This window comes from Gobius niger (assembly GCF_951799975.1).
Source record: "Gobius niger genome assembly, chromosome: 21".
In the NCBI taxonomy this organism is placed as follows: Eukaryota; Metazoa; Chordata; class Actinopteri; order Gobiiformes; family Gobiidae; genus Gobius; species Gobius niger.
Genome location: NC_136872.1, coordinates 26,613,369 through 26,633,626, shown reverse-complemented (window position 1 = coordinate 26,633,626; position 20,258 = coordinate 26,613,369). Strand labels below are relative to the sequence as shown.

The window sequence follows — 20,258 nt, the reverse complement described above, 5'->3', positions numbered from 1 at the left end:
CATATAATCACGCAGCCTCATAGGACACATATAACACACGGTGACTCTGCTCACATGTACTGAGCTCATTCACCTTTTACTTTCAGCTTAAAGTGTGGTTTACTCTTAGTGTTTCTGATGTTAAAAGGAAAGGAGTTCCAGGCGTTTGCTCCTCTGTACATAACGGTTCTTCTCATTGAGTCACTTTCGGGTCTGGGAACAACCACAGAGTTTGTCGTCACTTGATGAGACACAAACCTGTGACCAAACCCGCTGAATAAGAGTTTGTTGAACCAAAAACTGGGCTGTTTGTCCATCAGAACTTTGTGCATGACCATGAGGAGCCTGGCCTGTAATTTGGTCTCCTGAGCATCTCACGGACATTAGTGTGGAAAGGACAGTGAAGCACAACTGGAGCTGCTCTGTTCTGAGCCATTTGAAGTCTCTGAAGATGCTTTTGTGGAGCATTGGACCACACTATAGGGCAGTGATGGAGGTGAGACAATACTATGCTTTGGACGACAGTTTTCACAACAGCAATGTATTGTTTTCTCACATTTATGCCAGTGATCGACAGCAAAAGCTTCACATTGATGTCTGTGAATTTAAACTTTGTCCCTTTTCACCTGCAGTGTCTCGGATTATAATAGAAATCACCAATGACGAAATCACTTTTACATTTAGTCGACTTTTCTTTTGACTGAAACTAAACTGAAATATTTGTAACTCACATTTAAACCCGGCTCTCTCCATTATTCACATTTCACTGCAGAAAACATTGGCGATTTTTACACCGGAAACCCCTCATGTTTACCATAGAAAAGGTGAAATCATGGACTGGACTGGGTTTAAGTGAAGCTTTACTTTTAGTCACAGAAGCTCAGTCTGAGCCAGGAGGAGGGAAGTTTACAGCATCGCTCACGTCCAGTCCATGATTCTTCTACAATGGATGTTCCCTGGATGAACGAGAGCCTCCACAAACGACATTTTCAACACATTTGTTCTCATGTTCACGTCGGTCTCCACAGCAGGAGTTTGTAATTGATATATATTCACCTGGACACGCCCCTCAGCTCCACAGTGCTGTATTTCAAACTGATCTCTCTCTCTTCTCTCGCCTTACTTGACACATTGTGCTGAAATTTGGGGTAATAATTATAAAACTACTTTACAACCAATATTCATCCTTCAAAAAAGAGCAATAAGAACAATGTATAACGCTGGTGACCGAGACCAATCCACTGTTTATTAAAGCCAAGATTCTGAAACTTTCAGACATGATCACTTTTAAAACTGCTCAGTTAATGCACAAAGCTGAAAATAAGCAGCGACCTCTAAAAACTCAGCAGTTGATTTCTGAAAGAGAAGGAAAATATCATTTAAGGGGCTTGGATCACTTTAAACCTGCCCATGCCCGGACATCCAGAAACAGTTTGTGTGTGTCCGTTTGTGGTCCTGAAATATGGAATAAATGACACGTAGACCTCAAACCATGTCCGAATATCAGACAGTTTAAACATCAATACAAAGAATGGATTTTCTCTAAGTATCGGAAGAAAATCTCTGACTTTTCCTGTTCAGCTGTTGTAAACCTGATGTTGATGGTAGGGAGTATTCACACTGTATATGACAACTTGATTTAGATCACAGAGCTCAGATTATTGTTTTAAGGAAGCCTAAAAAGTAAATAGGAAAAGAGACTGACAGTTCTTAAAAGGGGCGGGACTAAATAAGTGTTTACTTCCCCCCCACTCCTTTCCGGACAGCCTCATTTCAAACGTGCAAAAGGTAAAATAGTTTGTACTAAGACGTAAATGTGTTGAGCTGCACGTCTGAAACTGAGCTCATCTGCCACGATCACGGCAGGTTGTGTTTTGAGTTCGTATGAGTTTGTGTTTTTATGTTTTGTTCATGGTCCCAATAAAATCTTCCAATACTTACAATACAATCTCTCCTTAATGTGGCTTTAATGGACATTTGTGTGTCAGTGTTTGCGTCGTATTATCAGCGTGTCAGTGTTTGCTCTGAGTCCTAAACATCTGTCACATTTCTCTTGTATTCCTGAGCCCTGTGTCATCGATGAGAATAAAAGTGAGGATAAAAGTCTGCCTCTCACGGCCTCGGCTCCGGCTTTTACTTTCACACTTAAACCTTTACTGATAAAACCACACAAATAAACATGTCACATTTCAGAGACGGTTTAACCCTCTGTGGAATCAAACCCTTATGGCTCTGACACAGTGAAACCTCTCGACTCCCACCTGAACGGATCCCGTTTCATCCAGGCTTTCAAAAGGCTTTACCCCAATCGAAAAGCTTCTGGGGAAAAAAGCACCAAAACAGCCACAAAACATGAGAAGAAAACAAGGATGTAAATGCAACAAAAATGAGACAAAAATTCAACCAAAAATGTGACAAAAATGTGACAAAAATGTGACAAAAATTCTACAAAAATGTGACAAAAATGTGAAAAAAAGTGACAAAAAAGTGACAAAAAAGTGACAAAAAAGTGACAAAAATGTGACAAAAATGTGACAAAAAAGTGACAAAAAAGTGACAAAAATGTGACAAAAATGTGACAAAAATTCAACCAAAATGTGACAAAAATGTGACAAAAATGTGACAAAAATGTGACAAAAATGTGACAAAAACTCAACCAAAAAGTGACAAAAATTCAACCAAAAAGTCACAAAAATTTGACAAAAATGCGACAAAAATGCGACAAAAATGTGACAAAAATGTGACAAAAATGTGACAAAAATGCGACAAAAAAGTGACAAAAAAGTGACAAAAAAGTGACAAAAATTCTACAAAAATGTGACAAAAACTCAACCAACAAGTGACTAAAAATCGGAAAAAAATGTGACAAAAACGTAAAAAAAAAAACATAAAATAAAGGTGACACAAAACAGCAACAACGCGAGGGGAAAAACATCAGTTTTGTGGGTCTTAGCTTTCAAATGAGGCGTGACACTGGCCTGTTGTTCTGACGGGGCTCAGAGATTGTGTGTTTGTGTTGTGTCCTGTCTGCTGTGGTTGTGTTGTTGCATTGCACTCCCATAGTCTCCTAATAAAATCAAACAAAGTGTTATTTTCAACCTCAATCAATCAATATCTCTTTATAAACGATTTTATTTGGACCTTTAAAAACATGGTTGTTCATCCATGAAGCCAAAGCACAAACAGAAATGTGAAGAAAGTGTCCGGAGTGTGAAGATGTAAATATAAATATAATCCCATTTACAAACTCTGACTCCATTATTTAGATTTCACTGCTGAAAATATTGGTGATTTTGTCCACTTTTATACATAAAATGATCCACATTTCCTTCTGATCTCAGTGTCAGTGATCCTCAGCCTGTGCCTTAAGGGTTAAGTGTGTGGCTGTGGTGACAGAGGGCGGGGCTTGTCCTCAGGTAAAGAGCAGGTGTTTCCGCCGCAGTGTCACAAATGTGCGGCTGAAGGGGAGATGACGGGACGGTCCTGTAATCTCCAAACCGAGCAGAAACCAGGGAGAGTCGGACAGAGGAGACGCTTCAGAGCCCACACTCAGGTGAGGCTTTGGAATCAGACAGAGCTACAGTTTACAGACTCATCACTGCATCATATACACAATAACACACACCAGAGCACATTTGGTGTTTGGCCTTAAGTCAAGGTTCACTGAGTCATAATGAGTGCATTATTAGAGCTGTATCAGTGTAATGTGTGTAAATGCTTCTTATAAACAGAGCAAATATGTGTTAAAGTCAGTTAAAGGAGTGCCGCGAGGAAAGCAGTCGAGCTGAGCCGCTCCCACTGTTTCCTGTTCGTCCAGTCACAGATAAAAATAAACTCAGTGTTCACTTGAAGGAATTTGACAAGACACAGGTTAATGGAGGGTGAAAACTGGCAGAATCAACAAGACTAACTTTACTTTAACCCATGAAGATACAGAGCCTCTCGACAGTATTCATACACCTTGAACTTTTGCACATTTTGTCATGTTTACAACCCTAAACATGAAGATTTCATTTTGATTTTTTTACTGAACGTTCACACACAAGTAACAGACAACTGTGAAGTGAAAGCAAAATGATACATGATTCTGTTATTTTACAAAAAATAGAAAAGTGAAAAGTGGGGCTTGCATAAGTATTCATACAGCATGAATGAATACTTTGTGGAACCTCCTTTTACTGCAATAACAGCACAAGTCTTTTGGGGTTTGACTGTACAAGATTTGCACATGTAGAGACTGACATTTTAGCCCATTCCTCTTTACAAAACAACTCCAGCTCTGTCACATTTGAAGGAGAGCGTTTGTGAACAGCAGCTTTCAGATCCTTCCACAGATTTTCAATAGGATTTAGGTCAGGACTTTGACTGGGCCATTCTAACACATTAATATGTTTTTATTGAACCATTCCATTGTAGATTTATCTTTGTGTTTAGGGTCATTGTCCTGCTGAAGGTGAATCTCCGCCCCAGCCTCAGTTCTCTTGTGACTCCAGCAGGTTTTCCTCCAAAATGTCTCTGTATTTGGCTCCATCCATCTTCACAACTATTCTTACAATCTCCCCAGTCCCCGCTGAGGAAAAGCAGCCCCACAGCATGATGCCCCCCCGTATATTTGACACTGGGGATGGTGCACTCAGGACCATGAGCAGTGTCAGGTTTGCTCCATACATAATGTTTTGCATTTGGGCCAAAAAGTTAAATTTTTGTCTCATCTGACCAAAGCTCCTTCTTCCACATGGAGCTGTGTCCTCCATTTAAGTCAAAGCTTATTCAACCTTCATCAAATGCAGTTTGGCTTCCGAAAGCATTATTCCACCGAAACAGCCGTATTCTTTCTTCTGGAAAAAAATTAAATATAGCCTTGACAAGGGTGGCGTGGTCGGAGCCGTGTTCCTTGACCTCAAGAAAGCATTGGACACGGTCAACCACCAGATCTTTCTCAATAAATGGTCCCATTTTAATTTCTCACCGCGCACTGTACAGTGGGTGGAATCCTATCTGAGTCAAAGAAAACAATATGTTAAAGTGCAAAATTCTATTTCAACAACTCGTAATAATGGACTAGGGCTACCTCAAGGTTCAGCCTTATCACCATTATTATTCAGCCTTTATATAAATGATTTCCCTGAAAGTTGCCCTCCCAATGTACAGTGCCAGATGTATGCAGATGATGCAATCATCTATGTCCACTCAAAAACTAAACATCAAGCAGCTCAAGAACTGTCGTCAGCAGAAGGTTTCAGAGCAGCTGCAAAAGTCACAACTTGTCTTCAACGTGTCAAAAACGGTCAGCATGTTTTTTTCAAAAAGTGCTTCTGCTGAAGATACAAATCCTCCTGTATTGATACAGGGATCCCAAATTGAATCAGTTCATGAATTTACATATTTAGGTGTAATTGTAGATGCAAAACTTTCATTTAAACAAGTGAACAAAACAGTGAACAAAATGAAATTTAACTTGATTGCCATGATTGTTTCACACATGATGTACTGTATGACGAGTCGGGTGCTTGCAGGCAAGACCACTCTGAAACCTATCGAGACGACGTACAAGCAAGCGCTCAAGGTCTTGGATAGAAAGCCAAAGACATCATTGTAAAATCCTGAAAAAGTATGAGATATTGAGCTGGGAAAACCTCATCAAATATGTGGACTCCGTTCTTGTGTATAAAACCGTCAAAGGACTAGCCCCACCCCCATTACACGAATATATTCAAAAGAATCACAACAGATCAACAAGAGCAAGTTCCAGAGGTGACTGTACAATTCCTTTCAGAAAAAGTGCCTTTGGACAAGCAGTGTTCTCCTTCCGAGCCTCTCAAACTTGGAACACTAAACCACCAAGCATAAAAGAGATGCTTACAATTAGCTCGTTCACCAAACATCTCACGTCATGGCTATTGAAGAATCAAAACTGCCCACACAACCTGGCATAACCTGAAAACTGCCCACACAACCTGGCATAACCTGAAAACTGCCCACACAACCTGGCATAACCTGAAAACTGCCCACACAACCTGGCATAACCTGAAAACTGGCAAAGAAATGTTTATGTGTTTTAACATTGGACATTGTACAGTATTTGATATGTAGTATGAGAGTGTATGTTAGGTAGAAGTGACCTTTTCTTATCATTTTTAGGAGACTGGGCTGGTTGCAGGGTGGGGGTCGGTGTGGGTATGGGAATGAGGGTGGATGCGGGTGGAAAGTGTGCGGGCATGGGGGGCGGGTGGAAAGTGTGTGGGTATGGGAAGGTGGGTGGAAAGTGTGTGGGTATGGGAAGGCGGGTGGAAAGTGTGTGGGTATGGGAAGGTGGGTGGAAAGTGTGTGGGTATGTGGGTGCGGGTGGAAAGTGAGTGGGTATGGGAAGGCGGGTGGAAAGTGAGTGGGTATGGGAAGGCGGGTGGAAAGTGTGTGGGTATGGGAAGGTGGGTGGAAAGTGTGTGGGTATGTGGGTGCGGGTGGAAAGTGAGTGGGTATGGGAAGGCGGGTGGAAAGTGTTTGGGTATGGGAAGGCGGGTGGAAAGTGTGTGGGTATGGGAAGGCGGGTGGAAAGTGTGTGGGTATGGGAAGGCGGGTGGAAAGTGTGTGGGTATGGGAAGGCGGGTGGAAAGTGTGTGGGTATGGGAAGGCGGGTGTGTGTAGATGTAAAGTGTGTGGGTTTTAGAAGGTTAGGACTGTGTGAGTGAGTGCAGGGGTGAATGTGCAGAACAAGTGTTAAGGACTGATTGATGCTCTGCAGAGTGAGTGGTGTAGTCGGGCCTGGTCCGGTTGGGGACAGAGGATGGAAATTAGCTTGAGCTATAATCCTGCATTTTTTTTTAAGTATACTGTACTTTGTGTAAATGCATTGTCCCTTTTAAATAAATAAATACAAAAAAAAAAATACAAACATATGACTTCTAGCAAACTTCAAACAGGATTTCTTATGGCCTCCTTTCAATAATGTCTTTCTTCTTCCACTCGTCCATGAAGGCCAGATTTGTGTAGATACGACTTATAGTTGTCCCATGTACAGATTCCCCCAGCTCAGCGGCAGGACTTCACAGCTCCTCCAGAGTTATCTTGGGGCACTTGGTTGTATTTCTGACCAGTGTCTCCTTGTTCAGTTTGTTAGTTTAGGTGAACAGCCGTGTCTTGGTAAGTTGGCAGTGGTGCTTTACTCTTTCCATTTCTGAATGATGGATTGAACAGTTGCTCCGGGAGATGTTTAAATCTTGGGAAATCTTTGTATAACTTAATGCTGCTTTAAACTTCTCCACAGCTTTATCCCTGACCTCTCTGGTGCTCCTTGACCTTCATTATGCTGTTTAGTGACCAACACACTCCGACCACAGCTCTGAGGGCCTGAAAGAACAGCTGAAATTATACTGAGAGTAGATTACACACAGGTGCCTCTATGTAACCGTTAGGCCAAGGTGTGAACATTCTGGAGTCATTAGGAATGTTTTAAAGGCAATTTAATGCACTCAGAAAATGCTGTGTGAATACGTATGCAAGCCCCACTTTTCACTTTTCTATTTTTTGAAAAATAACAGAATCATGTATCATTTTGCTTTCACTTCACAGTTGTCTGTTACTTGTGTGTGAACGTTCAGTAAAAAAATCTAAATAAAATATTTATGTTTAGGGTTGTAAACATGACAAAATGTGCAAAAGTCCAAGGTGTATGAATACTTACGAGAGGCACTGTAAATATAATCCCATTTACAAACTCTGACTCCATTATTTAGATTTCACTACTGAAAATATGGGTGATTTTGTCCACTTTTATACATAAAATGATCCACATTTCCTTCTGATCTCAGTGTCAGTGATCCTCAGCCTGTGCCTTAAGGGTTAAGTGTGTGGCTGTGTGGTGACAGAGGGCGGGGCTTGTCCTCAGGTAAAGAGCAGGTGTTTCCGCCGCAGTGTCACAAATGTGCGGCTGAAGGGGAGATGACGGGACGGTCCTGTAATCTCCAAACCGAGCAGAAACCAGGGAGAGTCGGACAGAGGAGACGCTTCAGAGCCCACACTCAGGTGAGGCTTTGGAATCAGACAGAGCTACAGTTTACAGACTCATCACTGCATCATATACACAATAACATACACCAGAGCACATTTGGTGTTTGGCCTTAAGTCGAGGTTCATTGAGTCATAATGAGTGCATTATTAGAGCTGTGTCAGTGTAATGTGTGTAAATGCTTCTTATAAACAGAGCAAATACGTGTCTGAACCTGTGAAGAGGCAAAGTGCGTGTGAAGGAGTGTGATGAGGAATGTAGTCGAGCTGAACTGCTGAGCCGCTCCCACTGTTTCCTGTTCGTCCAGTCACAGGTAAAAATAAACTCAGCGTTCACATGATGAAATCATGAGGAGTGAAGAACAATAGAGACAATCGAGTGGATTAAGAAGATATTTACTGGGTGAAAAGTATAGAACAAGTTTCACAAATAACAAACATAGACATGGGGTTTATATCCTTTTATGCAAATGAGGTTTGTGCAGGGCGGATCCTAAAACATGATTGGCTGGCCCAAATTCCAAGTAAAAGCAGTTATTTTCAGTAGGGGGTTAGTTGAGACAGACTGTCTGTCTGGGAAGCTACGTATTCGTTAATGTCATGGTGGCTGGACTATGTATAGATAGAAAAACACATTCCTTCTTACTTTCCGTTAGCGTAGGCAAAGTACGTTTTGCACACTCATAACTGAACACACTGGCATACTTATTTATTTATAATATAATTTTAACATAGCAATGTTAAAATTATGACTTCAATCCCCCCTTTTTCTTTTTCAATTCCCTAGTTCTTTTGCCTTCCTTCTAATTGTCTTATTGACAATACACAGCATGTGAAGTATAAACAAAAAACATTCATCTATGAGGGCACGTCATTATCAAAGTCTGAGGTGAGGATTATAGAACAACTATAGGTGCTTTCTCTATTGCCACATCAAAGATAGACAGAATAGAGTGTATTCATTAATACGTTTACATGTGGATATAACATTATGCTATATCAATTCCTGTCAAAAATAAGCCTTTATTTTATTTTGTTGCCTTTGGCGCCGACTTGGTTGAATTCCTGGCTCCTCCTGGTGCCGTTTTGTCGTTCATCGTGCTCTCGTGTGGTGTCTCCCTCTGACTCCATATTTGTCCACCTTCACCTCTCACCCCCTCTCTCCAGGGGTTACCAAAGTTCACCTGGCAATAAACCAAAAAGAGGTGTAACAGTCAGAAGTTAAGTTATTATAAAATATGTCATTAAACCTAGGATTTCCTGGAAAGTACCACATTGTTTCGAGTGGTGCATGGTGTTTCTCTAACAAATGTGCATTGTAATATAGTGTAGTTGTCCCTCTGAAAGTCTGTATGTTGTAAAAGCCCTGTGGGCAACACATGTTATATCTGACATTTTATGGTCAATACTTCAAAAAGTGGTGCATGTATCAGTGCACGTAATTCAAATATTGTTTACCCAGTGATTAGGATTCAAGTTCATCTATTTATGACACTTGATTTAAATATATAATAATAGTAATATATAATAATAATATAGTATATTATAGTAATATATTTGAGACTTATTGACAACTCAGATAAGCAATACTCAACACCGTAGACGGTATGTTGAATGCCAATAATGTTCTTATGTGTATTTTTCTTTTAAGCAAACTTTCAATGTTGTGCATAAGATGTAGACACAGGGACAGGTCTTATCAAATTTACCTGGAACATTAAACAATATATAAAAAGATGAAGTTGTTCTTACCAAGAGTCGGTGACATATGAATGGAATTGAAAATCAATTGTTTACCCATCCATCAGGTACTTCCTCCTGTAAGACCTGTATCGATGTTTGTGGAGATCCTCCTTCTGTCTCTGGGTTGTTTGAACGGGTTCTTTATGCCTCAGAGGTTTCACATTCTCAGTCTGTTGAAAAGACTCAGTAACAAAAGTAAATGTATTGTACATGTACTAGTATTATAAATTAAACTTGTCCACTGCCAAGGCAGTCTCCTTAGTTGTTACAAAATAAACAGATAATTACAGTTTCCAAGGGGAGAAAAACTAGTTCTTATCATGATTCAGATTTATCCATGAGTTAATCACAATTTGTTTAATCATGTTCTCGTCCCTGACGTGTAATTTTGATTCACTACGTTTTTTTCTAGTTTTTATGATCCTATATTTAGGCCAACATCTTATACTATTATTGTTTGTATTACTCTTGAAGTAAAATAAATGTTTATACTAGACGTAATATATAAAACACATTATATTACTCTTTGTTACACATAATCGTAGCTGTCTTTGATTATTGTGACGTTTTAATGTGTATGTTTCCAAAGCTTATGTTATCTGGATAGATAAGTTTGTATACTAATCCCGAACTCTCGGATGGTGTGTCCATTTTTGGTAGTTCATCGAGCAAAATACTAATCTTTATAATTCTCAATTTATATTTAAACTATCTTCCTTAGTTGTGGTAAGTTAACTGAACATAAGAGCAGCGTCTCTATACTGAGCTCTAACAGCTCTAGCTTTTCTCCAGATCTCTTCTGCTCCCTGTGACCGGAGAGGCACCGAGATGGACAGAAGGTCAAATGTTAGAGTGTCACTCATGAAACAAGCTCCAGAATTCTCTCTGGTTTCTGCACTGGCGTTGGTTCTTTTTAACTCTCTTCATACTGAGTTTTCAACTGAGCATTTTACTCCTATTTTTAGGACAATCATTTCTCATTATTTATTTCTTAAACACAGGTTGGCAACTTTAAATGTGAACATTACAAGAAGCTTTATGGTTATAATATTATTAAGTTTTATTCCTATTTCATATTGAGTTACAATCTGTTTAGCAGATTCATTTGATTCTCCTTTTGTCACTTATTGTTGTTAATGTTAGATGTTCAGCAAACTGAATGGGCTTAAATGATTCACAATACACTGGCATAACTTGGTGTTTGTCATCAACACTTACACGTAAATGGCTTTACTATCATTTACTATCAGCTTTCATAGCTGAGCTTCATAGAGCAGTTTACAATCATTGTATCAATGAGCATTGTTTTAAATTAATTTCAATTAAAATGGCATTGAAGTCCAGGTGTGTATCACCCAAATCGCTTCACACTGGTTTCAGGGTCAATTATATGAACTCTTCTTACAACCAATCATGTGTATACTTCAAGTCTGCCGTATGAGACAGATAATACAATTGTACATGTCAAAAGAATCAACGGCGAGTGCTTGAGAATATTCGAATTATGAATTTTCTAATTTCATAACAGCTTCTTTCCTTTCTGAATTTTCATGTATTCTGCACTTTTGATTGGAGAATGAAGGATTTTCCCTGTTCCCATACATAATGACAGCTGCTACAAACACTTTTTTCCAAGGAACTCTGCCTTCTCTGCTTCGTCAGTCTGTTAAATTAATATTGAATATTACTGGCCACACCCTTCTGTCGTCTCTGGAAATACAGAACAGATTCCCGATTTCTTGTCTGACATGTAGGAATCAAACTTCAACGTGATGAGTGGACTCGAGGCTGGGATTTTCAGAGTGTGTCCATCATATCATAAACATGGAATTTTTCCCCTCAGCCTGAGATACAGTCTCTGGCTTGATCTCTCCGTTAGGATAAGCTTGTGTTGAACATGGAGCAAAGCACAGTTTGTAATCCATCATGACCAGTCCCACATGGATAAAAGTTATTTCGTGTTTTTCCAAGTTCATGATCGCATGAGTCTTTCTTGTCGAGAGTTCCAAACTCTAACCGCTGACCGCATTCTATTCTTCACATGATGAGGTTTATCTCTGTGTTAAAGGCTCTGATTCTCCCCCAGGACGAGACTCGGGGGAAATGGCAGAAGGAAAAGCAAAACCTCCAGAGGGCAGCACTGAGCCACTGCTCTGTGGGACAAAGTGAGTTCAGTCTTAACCTCCTTCAAAGACAAATGTGTTTTTAGACAAAGCAGAAACAGATTATTTTCTCTCCACAGATCTGCAGCTTCAGTGTCCGCTCTGTCCATGAACAGTGACAGGTCTAAAGACTTTAATCCAAACAGTCCTGAACCTACTCCAGATGAGTCGCCTCCTGCTCAGTTGTCCGACACTAGAGCTGTAATCGATGCCGCTCTGCTCCGTGTTCGCCTTCGGCCACACACAGGGTCCACCTCCCGGTAAGATCCCGATGATGTGCACAGAGACCTCAGCCTCTTTGCCGCTAGCGTTAGCTGGTTAGCATTAGCTGGTTAGCATTAGCTGGTTAGCGTTAGCTGGTTAGCATTAGCTGGTTAGCGTTAGCTGGTTAGCGTTAGCTGGTTAGCATTAGCTGGTTAGCATCAGCTGGTTAGCATTGACCTCTTGCATTAAGTAAAGCACAAGTCGCTCAGCCACTGTGTTTACATCTGATGGAAACAGCTGGATTATCAGCAGTTATATAAACTCTAGGGGAGAGTGGGGGAGATGTTTGTTTGCATCATCAAAAATTGTCTGGAATATTTGGTTTTACAGATTTTGGTCTTCGAAAAAAGAAAGTGTCTCGTGGCTCATTTTACCCCAGGAGTGGGTGAAGTTGAAGCAGGTCTTGGGGTAAATTGTATCACCAGATTTAAAGGCAAACATTTTCCATGGAACAAAAGCGAAGGAGAGATACTAATGTGTCAAAGAGTCTAATGATGCTATTTCAATGAAAATAACTTTAATTTTGTCCTAAAAATCTACTTTATGAACCTAAAAGTGCGCAGATTCTGTTCAAAATCTTCAGCACCAAAGATAATGTCTCCCAAATGTGACTAATCCAGGGATGTAGAAATGCTAAAGCCTTGGACGAGCGAGATCTTTGTTTTCAGCTGTTGAGTTTTTCCCGTTAAATTATGAAACTGTGAATATTTGGTTAATGAAATGTGAGCTGCTTTACATCTGAGTGTTTTATGTCAATTAAGTATTTATAATTAATATAATTATTAAATTAAGATTCAGGAGGAACAATGTGGTTTTCGTCCTGGTCGTGGCTCACTGGACCAGCTCTTTACGATCCGTCGGGGAGTTCGACCAACCAGTCCACATGTGTTTTGTGGATCTGGAGAAAGCGTTCGACTGGGGCCCTCGTGGTGCCCTGTGGGGTGTGCTCCGGGAGTATGGGGTCCGGGGCCCTCTGCTAAGGACTGTAAGGAGTAGTAAGTCAGACCTGTTCCCGGTGCGTGTTGGTCTCCGCCAGGGCTGCCCTTTGTCACCGGTTCTGTTCATTACCTTTATGGAAGGAGTCTCTCGGCGCAGCCAGGGGCCGGAGGGCGTCCGGTTTGGGAGCCTCAGGATCTCATCTCTGCTGTTTGCGGACGGTGTTGTTCTGTTGGCTTCAGCAAATCAGGACCTTCAGCCGAGTGTGAAGCAGCCGGGATGAGGATCAGCTCTTCCAAACCTGAGGCCATGGTTCTCCTTCACCTCTTCAGGTCGGTGGGGAGTCCTTACCTCAAGTATCTCGGGGTCTTGTTCACGAGTGAGGGACGGATGGAGCGTGAGATGGACCGACGGATCGGTGCGACGTCAGCAGTGATGCGGTCGCTGTATCGGTCTGTCGTGGTGAAGAGGGAGCTGAGTCCATCTACGTTCCTCACCTTTGGTCATGAGATTTGGGTCATGACTGAAAGGACAAGATCGCGAATACGAGCGGCCGAAATGAGTTTCCGTCACAGGGTGGCTGGGGCTGAGGAGCTCAGTTACCCGGGAGCAGCTCGGAGTAGAGTCGCTGCTCCTTCACGTTGAGCGGAGCAGCTGAGGTCAGAAACAACATGCCTGGGAAGACCATGAAGACGAAAAACCTCTGCCAACACTATTACAGCAGTGTCTTTAGCTGAAGGAAGCTTGGCCAGGGAAACAAAGTGAACCATCTTGGAGAAACGATCAACCGCAGAAAGCTGATTGATGACAAACAAAGTCCTCTTCACCACGGGATGACAGAACATAGGAGAACCGTGGCACCAGTGGATGACACGTGAACGTAGTGAGGCAGGTACAAACAGTCGATTAGGGCGACATCCAGAAGGAATTTGAACCGAAGACGGAGACTTCTTGAACTCCTCCTCAACCTCCCAGATGACAGCGCCGATCAAGCATGAAGGAGACAGAATGGAGGCCGGAACCTCAGGAGCCACCTCGGGGTCAGAGAGTCGTGACAGGGAATCAGGGAATCAGGTTAGCACACAGAAAAATGTAATCTACTAAAAAACAAGGCCCCACCTGGCTTGACGGGAGTTCAGTCTCTCGGTGGCTTTCAGATACTCCAAGTTCTTGTGGTCCGTCCAAACAAGGAATGGCAGCTCTGCCCCTCCTAACCTCCTCGAGAGCAACCTTCATAGTCAGCAGTTCACGATTCACAACATCATAATTTCTTTCGGGGGACGCCAACTTCATGGATAAGAAAGCACAAGGGTGGAGCCGTCTAATCTTCCTCGACCTCTGGGGCAAAACAGCCCCCACGCCGACCTCCGAAGCATCCACCACAAACTGAAGCAGGATATGGCTGCAAAAGGACTGGAGCTGTGGTAAAGCGTGTCTGCAACTTGAAGGCGTGATCAGCCTGGGGTGTCCACTGAAACTTAGTCTTGACAGAAGTGAGGGCATGCAGAGGGGCAACAACAGCGCTAATGTTTCTAGTGAATTTCCTATAGAAATTTGCAAAACCAAGGAAGCATTGCTCTTGCTTGCGAGACTCAGATGTGGGCCTGTGAGAAACAGCCTGGATCTTCACGGGCTCCATCTTGATCTGCCCCTCTGCAATGATGTAGCCCAGAAATGACACGGACTGTATATGGAAGTCACATTTCTCAGCTTTGACGAAAAGTTCACCAGAGACTGAAAAACAGCCAGAGCATTAGTTAACCCAAAAGGCATTACTAAGTACTCATGATGTCCTGTGGGAGTGTTCAAGGCTGTTTCCCACTCATCCTCTTCCCTTATCCTGACGAAATGGTAAGAAAACCCAAATGCGTTGCTCAGATTTCTTTTATCAACATGGTCAAAAACAAGGAATGATAACAAAGATTTCCCACAAGATCTGCACAAGGACAAAGAACAAAAACAGAGCAGTCAAAAACTTAACAAACACACAAGAATAAACTGACGCGCACAAGGACGAAGACAATCCGACAAGAGTGCAGATTTCACTTCTATGGCTGTAGAATTTTTTTTTTTTTATCCACAGAAGCAGATCTACAGCCTCAGTGTCGGCTCGGTCCATGAAGAGTGACTGGTCGAAAGAGCATAATCCAAACTTCAGTCCTGAACCTGCTCCAGACTCACGGTAAGAACTGACCTGAACACAGAGTCTCAGCAGCTAAACTGTGCTTTATATTTGTGTAGAGTCAGTTTGTGATTGTAACAAATGTGATGTTTAAGACGTGCTCAGTGCAATTTTGTCTGAGACACAGTTGCCAATTTCGACGTCCTGTCCTCGAGGTAGGACTTAAACCAGTTTAAAGCAGTACCAGAGATTCCCATCCAGTTTTCTAACCTGTGAAGTAAGATCTCGTGGTCCACTGTGTCAAAGGCAGCGCTCAGGTCCAGCAGAACTAAAACTGAGACCTTACCTGCGTTGGTGTTCATGCTGATATCATTTGTCACCTTGATCAGAGCTGTCTCAGTGCTGTGGTGGGGCCTGAATCCTGACTGGAAAGTATCAAACACATTGTTAGAGCTGCTGATTTACTACTTTCTCCAGGACTTTTCCGAATAATGGCATGTTTGATATGGGCCGGTAGTTGTGCATTACCTTGACATCAAGACTGCTCTACTTTAAAAGAGGCTTAATGACTGCAGTTAAAAGTACAAGAGTGCAGCTTTCACTTCTATGGCTGTAGAATTTTATTATGTTTTATCCACAGAAGCAGATCCACAGCCTCAGTGTCGGCTCTGTCCATGAAGAGTGACATGTCTAAAGGGCATAATCCAAACTTCAGTCCTGAACCTGCTCCAGACTCACAGTAAGATCTGACCTGAACACAGAGTCTCAGCAGCTAAACTGTGCTTTATATTTGTGATTGTAACTTGTGAGATGTTAAAGACGTGCTCAGTGCTGTGTGTTCGTGTCACAGAGAAACAGAGTCAGAGCAGGACGCCTGGCCTCAGTGTGGAGACACAGGCAACAGTCCTGATCAGGGGGTTCAAGGCCCTGCACCAGGTGAGTCTGCTCAGTCATTCAAGATTCAAGATTTTTTATTTGTCAAATACATAGCAAACCATGGTTTGAAATTATATTTCTCTCATCCTTGATTGTGGAGCGGGGGGGAAGGGAGTTCAGCTTTCCGATGGAAAGCACAAAACTGTTCCACTTGACCTGGCCTGTAGATTCCACAGTCTCCTACCTGAAGGCATCACCCTGAAGAGACTGTGTGATGGGTGCGAAGGGTCCCTGGTGATATTGACGGCTTTGCGGGTGAGACGGGTGGAGTACATGTCCTTAATGGAGGGGAGAGGGGCTCCACAGATCTTCTCTGCTGCTCTCAAGATGTGCTGGAGGCAGGAGGCAGTGCTGCCGCTGTGCCACATAGTGATGGAGCTGGTCAGGATGCTCTCTATAGTCCCTCTGTAGAAGTTGCACATAATGGAGGCTGGGACTCTGGCTCTTCTTAACTTGCGGAGAAAGCAGAGACAGTGATTCCTTTTCTTGACCAGTGATGTAGTGTGCATGGTCCAGGAGAGCTTCTCTTCGAGGTGAGTGAGGGCTGTATGAAGTGCAGTGGAGACGGCATCTTCAGTTGAGCGATTGGACCGATAAACAAACTATTATGGGTCCAGGGTGGGAGGTAGAACAGACTTGATGTGGTCCATGACGAGCCGCTCGAAGCACTTCATTAGAACTGGAGTGAGTGCTACTGGGAGGTAGTCGTTAAAGCAGGAGGGTGGTGACTTCTTTGGCACCAGGATGATGGCCGTTGCTTTGAGGCATGTTGGGACCACAGCTGCTGCAGAGATGTGTTTAAATGTATGTGAAGACTTTAGTGAGTTCATCAGCACAACCTTTCAGCACACAACCTGGCATGTTGTCTGGTCCCAGTGCATTGATCCTGCTCAGAGATCTTCTCACACTCTCTGGAGATAGTTTCAGCACCTGATCTTCTGGAGAGGGTGTTGAGTTTTGTGCCGGGGTTCTGTGGAGTGCTTCGAAGCGAGCAAAGAATTCATTCAGCATTTTCAACAGAGCAGTGTCACTGACACAGGTTTGTCGAGGAGGTTTATAGTCTGTGATGGACTTTATGCCCTCCCACAGACTCCGGTGTCTCTGTTGTCTCTGAAGTGATCCGTTTTCTTTTTGGAGTACTGCTTCTTGGCTTTTTGATGCCACGGGACAGGTTAGCCCGAGCTGTCCACAGTTCCTCCTTGTCACCACATTTGAAGGCAGTGTCCAGGACCCTCAGGACCCTGAGGACTTCACCTGTAATCCAAGGTTTCTGGTTGGACCTGATAAGGATGGTCTTAGAGTCAGTAACATCCTCAGTGCATTTCTTTCCACTTTTCCGTTACCGGGTCATGAGGAGGGAAGGTGTTGGAGCTGCCCAAATCACGTTGCACCAGCCCCAATGGCTCCTCCTGTAGGTGGTGGGTCCACAGAAGGACGGCCTCACGATTCAAACGGCCTGTTGGTCTCTCATAAGGGGCTTCTGAACCGATCTTTGTCTGACCCGTCACCTCGGACCTGTTTGCCATGGGAGACCCTACAGGGGCACGAAGCCCCGACAACAGAGCTCCAGGATCATTCGGGCTCAAGCCCCTCCACCACGTTAAGGTGGCGGTTGCCGGAGGGGGACTCATCAACGACAGCAGGGAATAAGAGACCTGTTCATCAACATTAACAGGTGTCTCCTCCTCTGTGTCCAGGTGAAGGTCTCCACAAGGTTCTGAAGGAGCATAAGCAGAGCCTGAGCAGCAGATGTGAGAGTGTGAAAGAGGGAAGTGAAGAATCAGGAGATAGAACTCTTCTGAACAGCATCTTCACTGAGCTGTACATCACAGAGGGCCTCAGTGAAGAGGCCAGAGCCCAACCTGAGGAGAGGAGTCTGGAGACACAGTCCAAGAAGAAGGAGGTCCAGGAGATCACCATCAGGTGCCAGGACATCTTTAAAGCTCTGCCCCCTGAGCAGCAGCAGGGGGCGCTGCAGCAGGGCTCCATCAGAGCCGTGCTGACTGTGGGCGTGGCTGGAGTGGGGAAGACCTTCTCAGTCCTGAAGTTCTGTCTGGACTGGGCCCAGGGCTCAGAGAACCAGGAGCTGCAGCTGGTGGTGCCACTGTCCTTCAGAGAGATGAACCTGGTCAGAAGGAGCTACAGTCTGATGGAGCTGATCCAAGTGTTCCATCCAGCGCTGGATCCACAGGTCACTCTCATTTATAGAAAGCTTTACCTTTCACATCATATATTTCAAAGTCTCAAACACTTTTGAAATGACTCCTGGCTCTCAGGGCGTTTGTTAGTTCAGTCTGTGTTCACATTCACTGTAAACCCTGCAGTCCCTCACACTGGAGCTCCACCACTCACTGGTTTAAAGTGAGGGTTGAAGGAAAGTGGTGTAAAGTCATGGATGTTAAATGTTGTGTTTCTCTGCCCCACAGACGCTCACAGCTCACACTCTGTCCGTCTGTAAACTCCTGTTCATCTTTGACGGCTTCGACGAGAGCAGACTGTCTCTGGACTTCAGCTGTGAGCTCATCTCTGAGGTCACACAGAGGTCAGAGGTGGGCGTACTGTTGGTGAACCTCATCAGAGGCGCTCTGCTTCCTCACGCCCTTATATGGATCACCTCCCGCCCAGCGGCGGCCCATCAGATCTCAGCGCGGTGCGTGCACAGGGTCACGGAGGTCAGGGGCTTCATCACTGACCCACAGAAGGAGCAGTACTTCAGGAGGAGGTTCTCAGATGAAGAGCAGCTTCAAACAGTCCTGTCCCACCTCAGAACCTCCCGCAGCCTCCACAACATGAGCCAGATCCCAGTCTTCTGCTGGATCACCTCCACAGTCCTGGACCACGTGTTGAGAAGCCATCAGAGCGGACCACTGCCCCAGACCCTCACAGACATGTACGCACACTTCCTGTTGGTGCAGACGCACAGGAAGAGGAAGTACAAACAGACACAAACAGAGGTCAGGTCTGAGACCTGGGGGCTGACAGAGGCCGACACAGAGCTGCTCCTGAAGCTGGGGAGACTGGCCTTTGAGCATCTGCAGACAGGAAACATCATGTTCTACCAAGAAGACCTGGAGCAGGTGGGTCTGGACCTGAGCGAGGCCTCGGTCTACTCCGGACTCTGCACTGAGATCTTCAAACGAGAGAGTGTCTTCAACCAGTCAGTCTACTGCTTCATCCACCTGAGCGTGCAGGAGTTTCTGGCAGCCGTTTACTTTCACCACTGCTTTAAGAACAACAAGAAGGTGGTCACGGAGTTTATTTATGGAAGTGAAGGAACCATCTCCAGATTAAGTTCAAATGAGTTCCTCAGAAAATCTGTAGAAAAGTCCCTGCAGAGTCCAAACGGCCACCTGGACCTGTTTGTGCGGTTCCTTCATGGCCTCAGTCTGGAGTCCAACCACAGACTTTTAGGAGCTCTGCTGAGTCCAATCCACCAATCAGAAATCACAGAAGTCATTAAAAACCTTAAAGAGATGAACACAAAGAAAATCTCTCCCGACAGAAGCATCAACATCTTCCACTGTCTGATGGAGCTGAAGGACCAGTCTGTGCAGCAGCAGATCCAGGACCTCCTGAAGTTTGGAGGTGGATCTAGGAAGGAACTGTCTGAGATCCAGTGCTCGGCTCTGGCCTACATGCTGCAGATGTCAGAGCAGGTCCTGAAGAAGCTGGACCTAAACAAGTACAACACGTCTTATCAGGGTAAACAGAGACTGATCCCAGCGGTGAGGAACTGCAGGAAGGCTGTGTGAGTCCTCAGTCACAGACAGAAGCTTCACAGACCTGTTAGAATCACTCACATGTCGCTCTAACATCTGTTACAGGTTTGTTAAGTGTGGACTCTCAGATCTTCACTGTGAAGTGGTGGCGTCAGCGCTGAGCTCCAGCCCCTCCCATCTCAGAGACTTGGATCTGAGTGAAAATAACCTGAGTGACTCCTCAGTGTCTGTGCTGTGTGCAGGTCTGAAGAGTCCTCACAGTCAGCTCTCCTCTCTCAGGTCAGTGCAGGTCTGAAGAGTCCTCACTGTCAGCTCTCCTCTGTCAGGTCAGTGCAGGTCTGAAGAGTCCTCACTGTCAGCTCTCCTCTCTCAGGTCAGTGCAGGTCTGAGGAC

At 43.9% G+C, this 20,258-nt stretch overlaps 2 protein-coding genes across 2 annotated transcripts in view; both read left to right on the top strand.

Annotated features, from left to right (window-relative positions):
• The window catches only part of LOC306981091 (NACHT, LRR and PYD domains-containing protein 3-like), a gene marked incomplete at both ends in the record, with an annotated part of 491,281 nt that overhangs the window by 369,987 nt on the left and 101,036 nt on the right, over positions 1–20,258 (top strand). The window lies entirely within an intron of this gene.
• LOC306980678 (protein NLRC3-like) lies at positions 12,097–20,160 on the top strand (the record flags this gene model as incomplete). Its single annotated transcript, XM_079580107.1, has 4 exons — positions 12,097–12,148; positions 17,844–18,337; positions 18,573–19,894; positions 19,971–20,160. 4 exons carry the CDS (start codon positions 12,097–12,099, stop codon positions 20,158–20,160), a joined length of 2,058 nt encoding a protein of 685 aa, XP_079436233.1.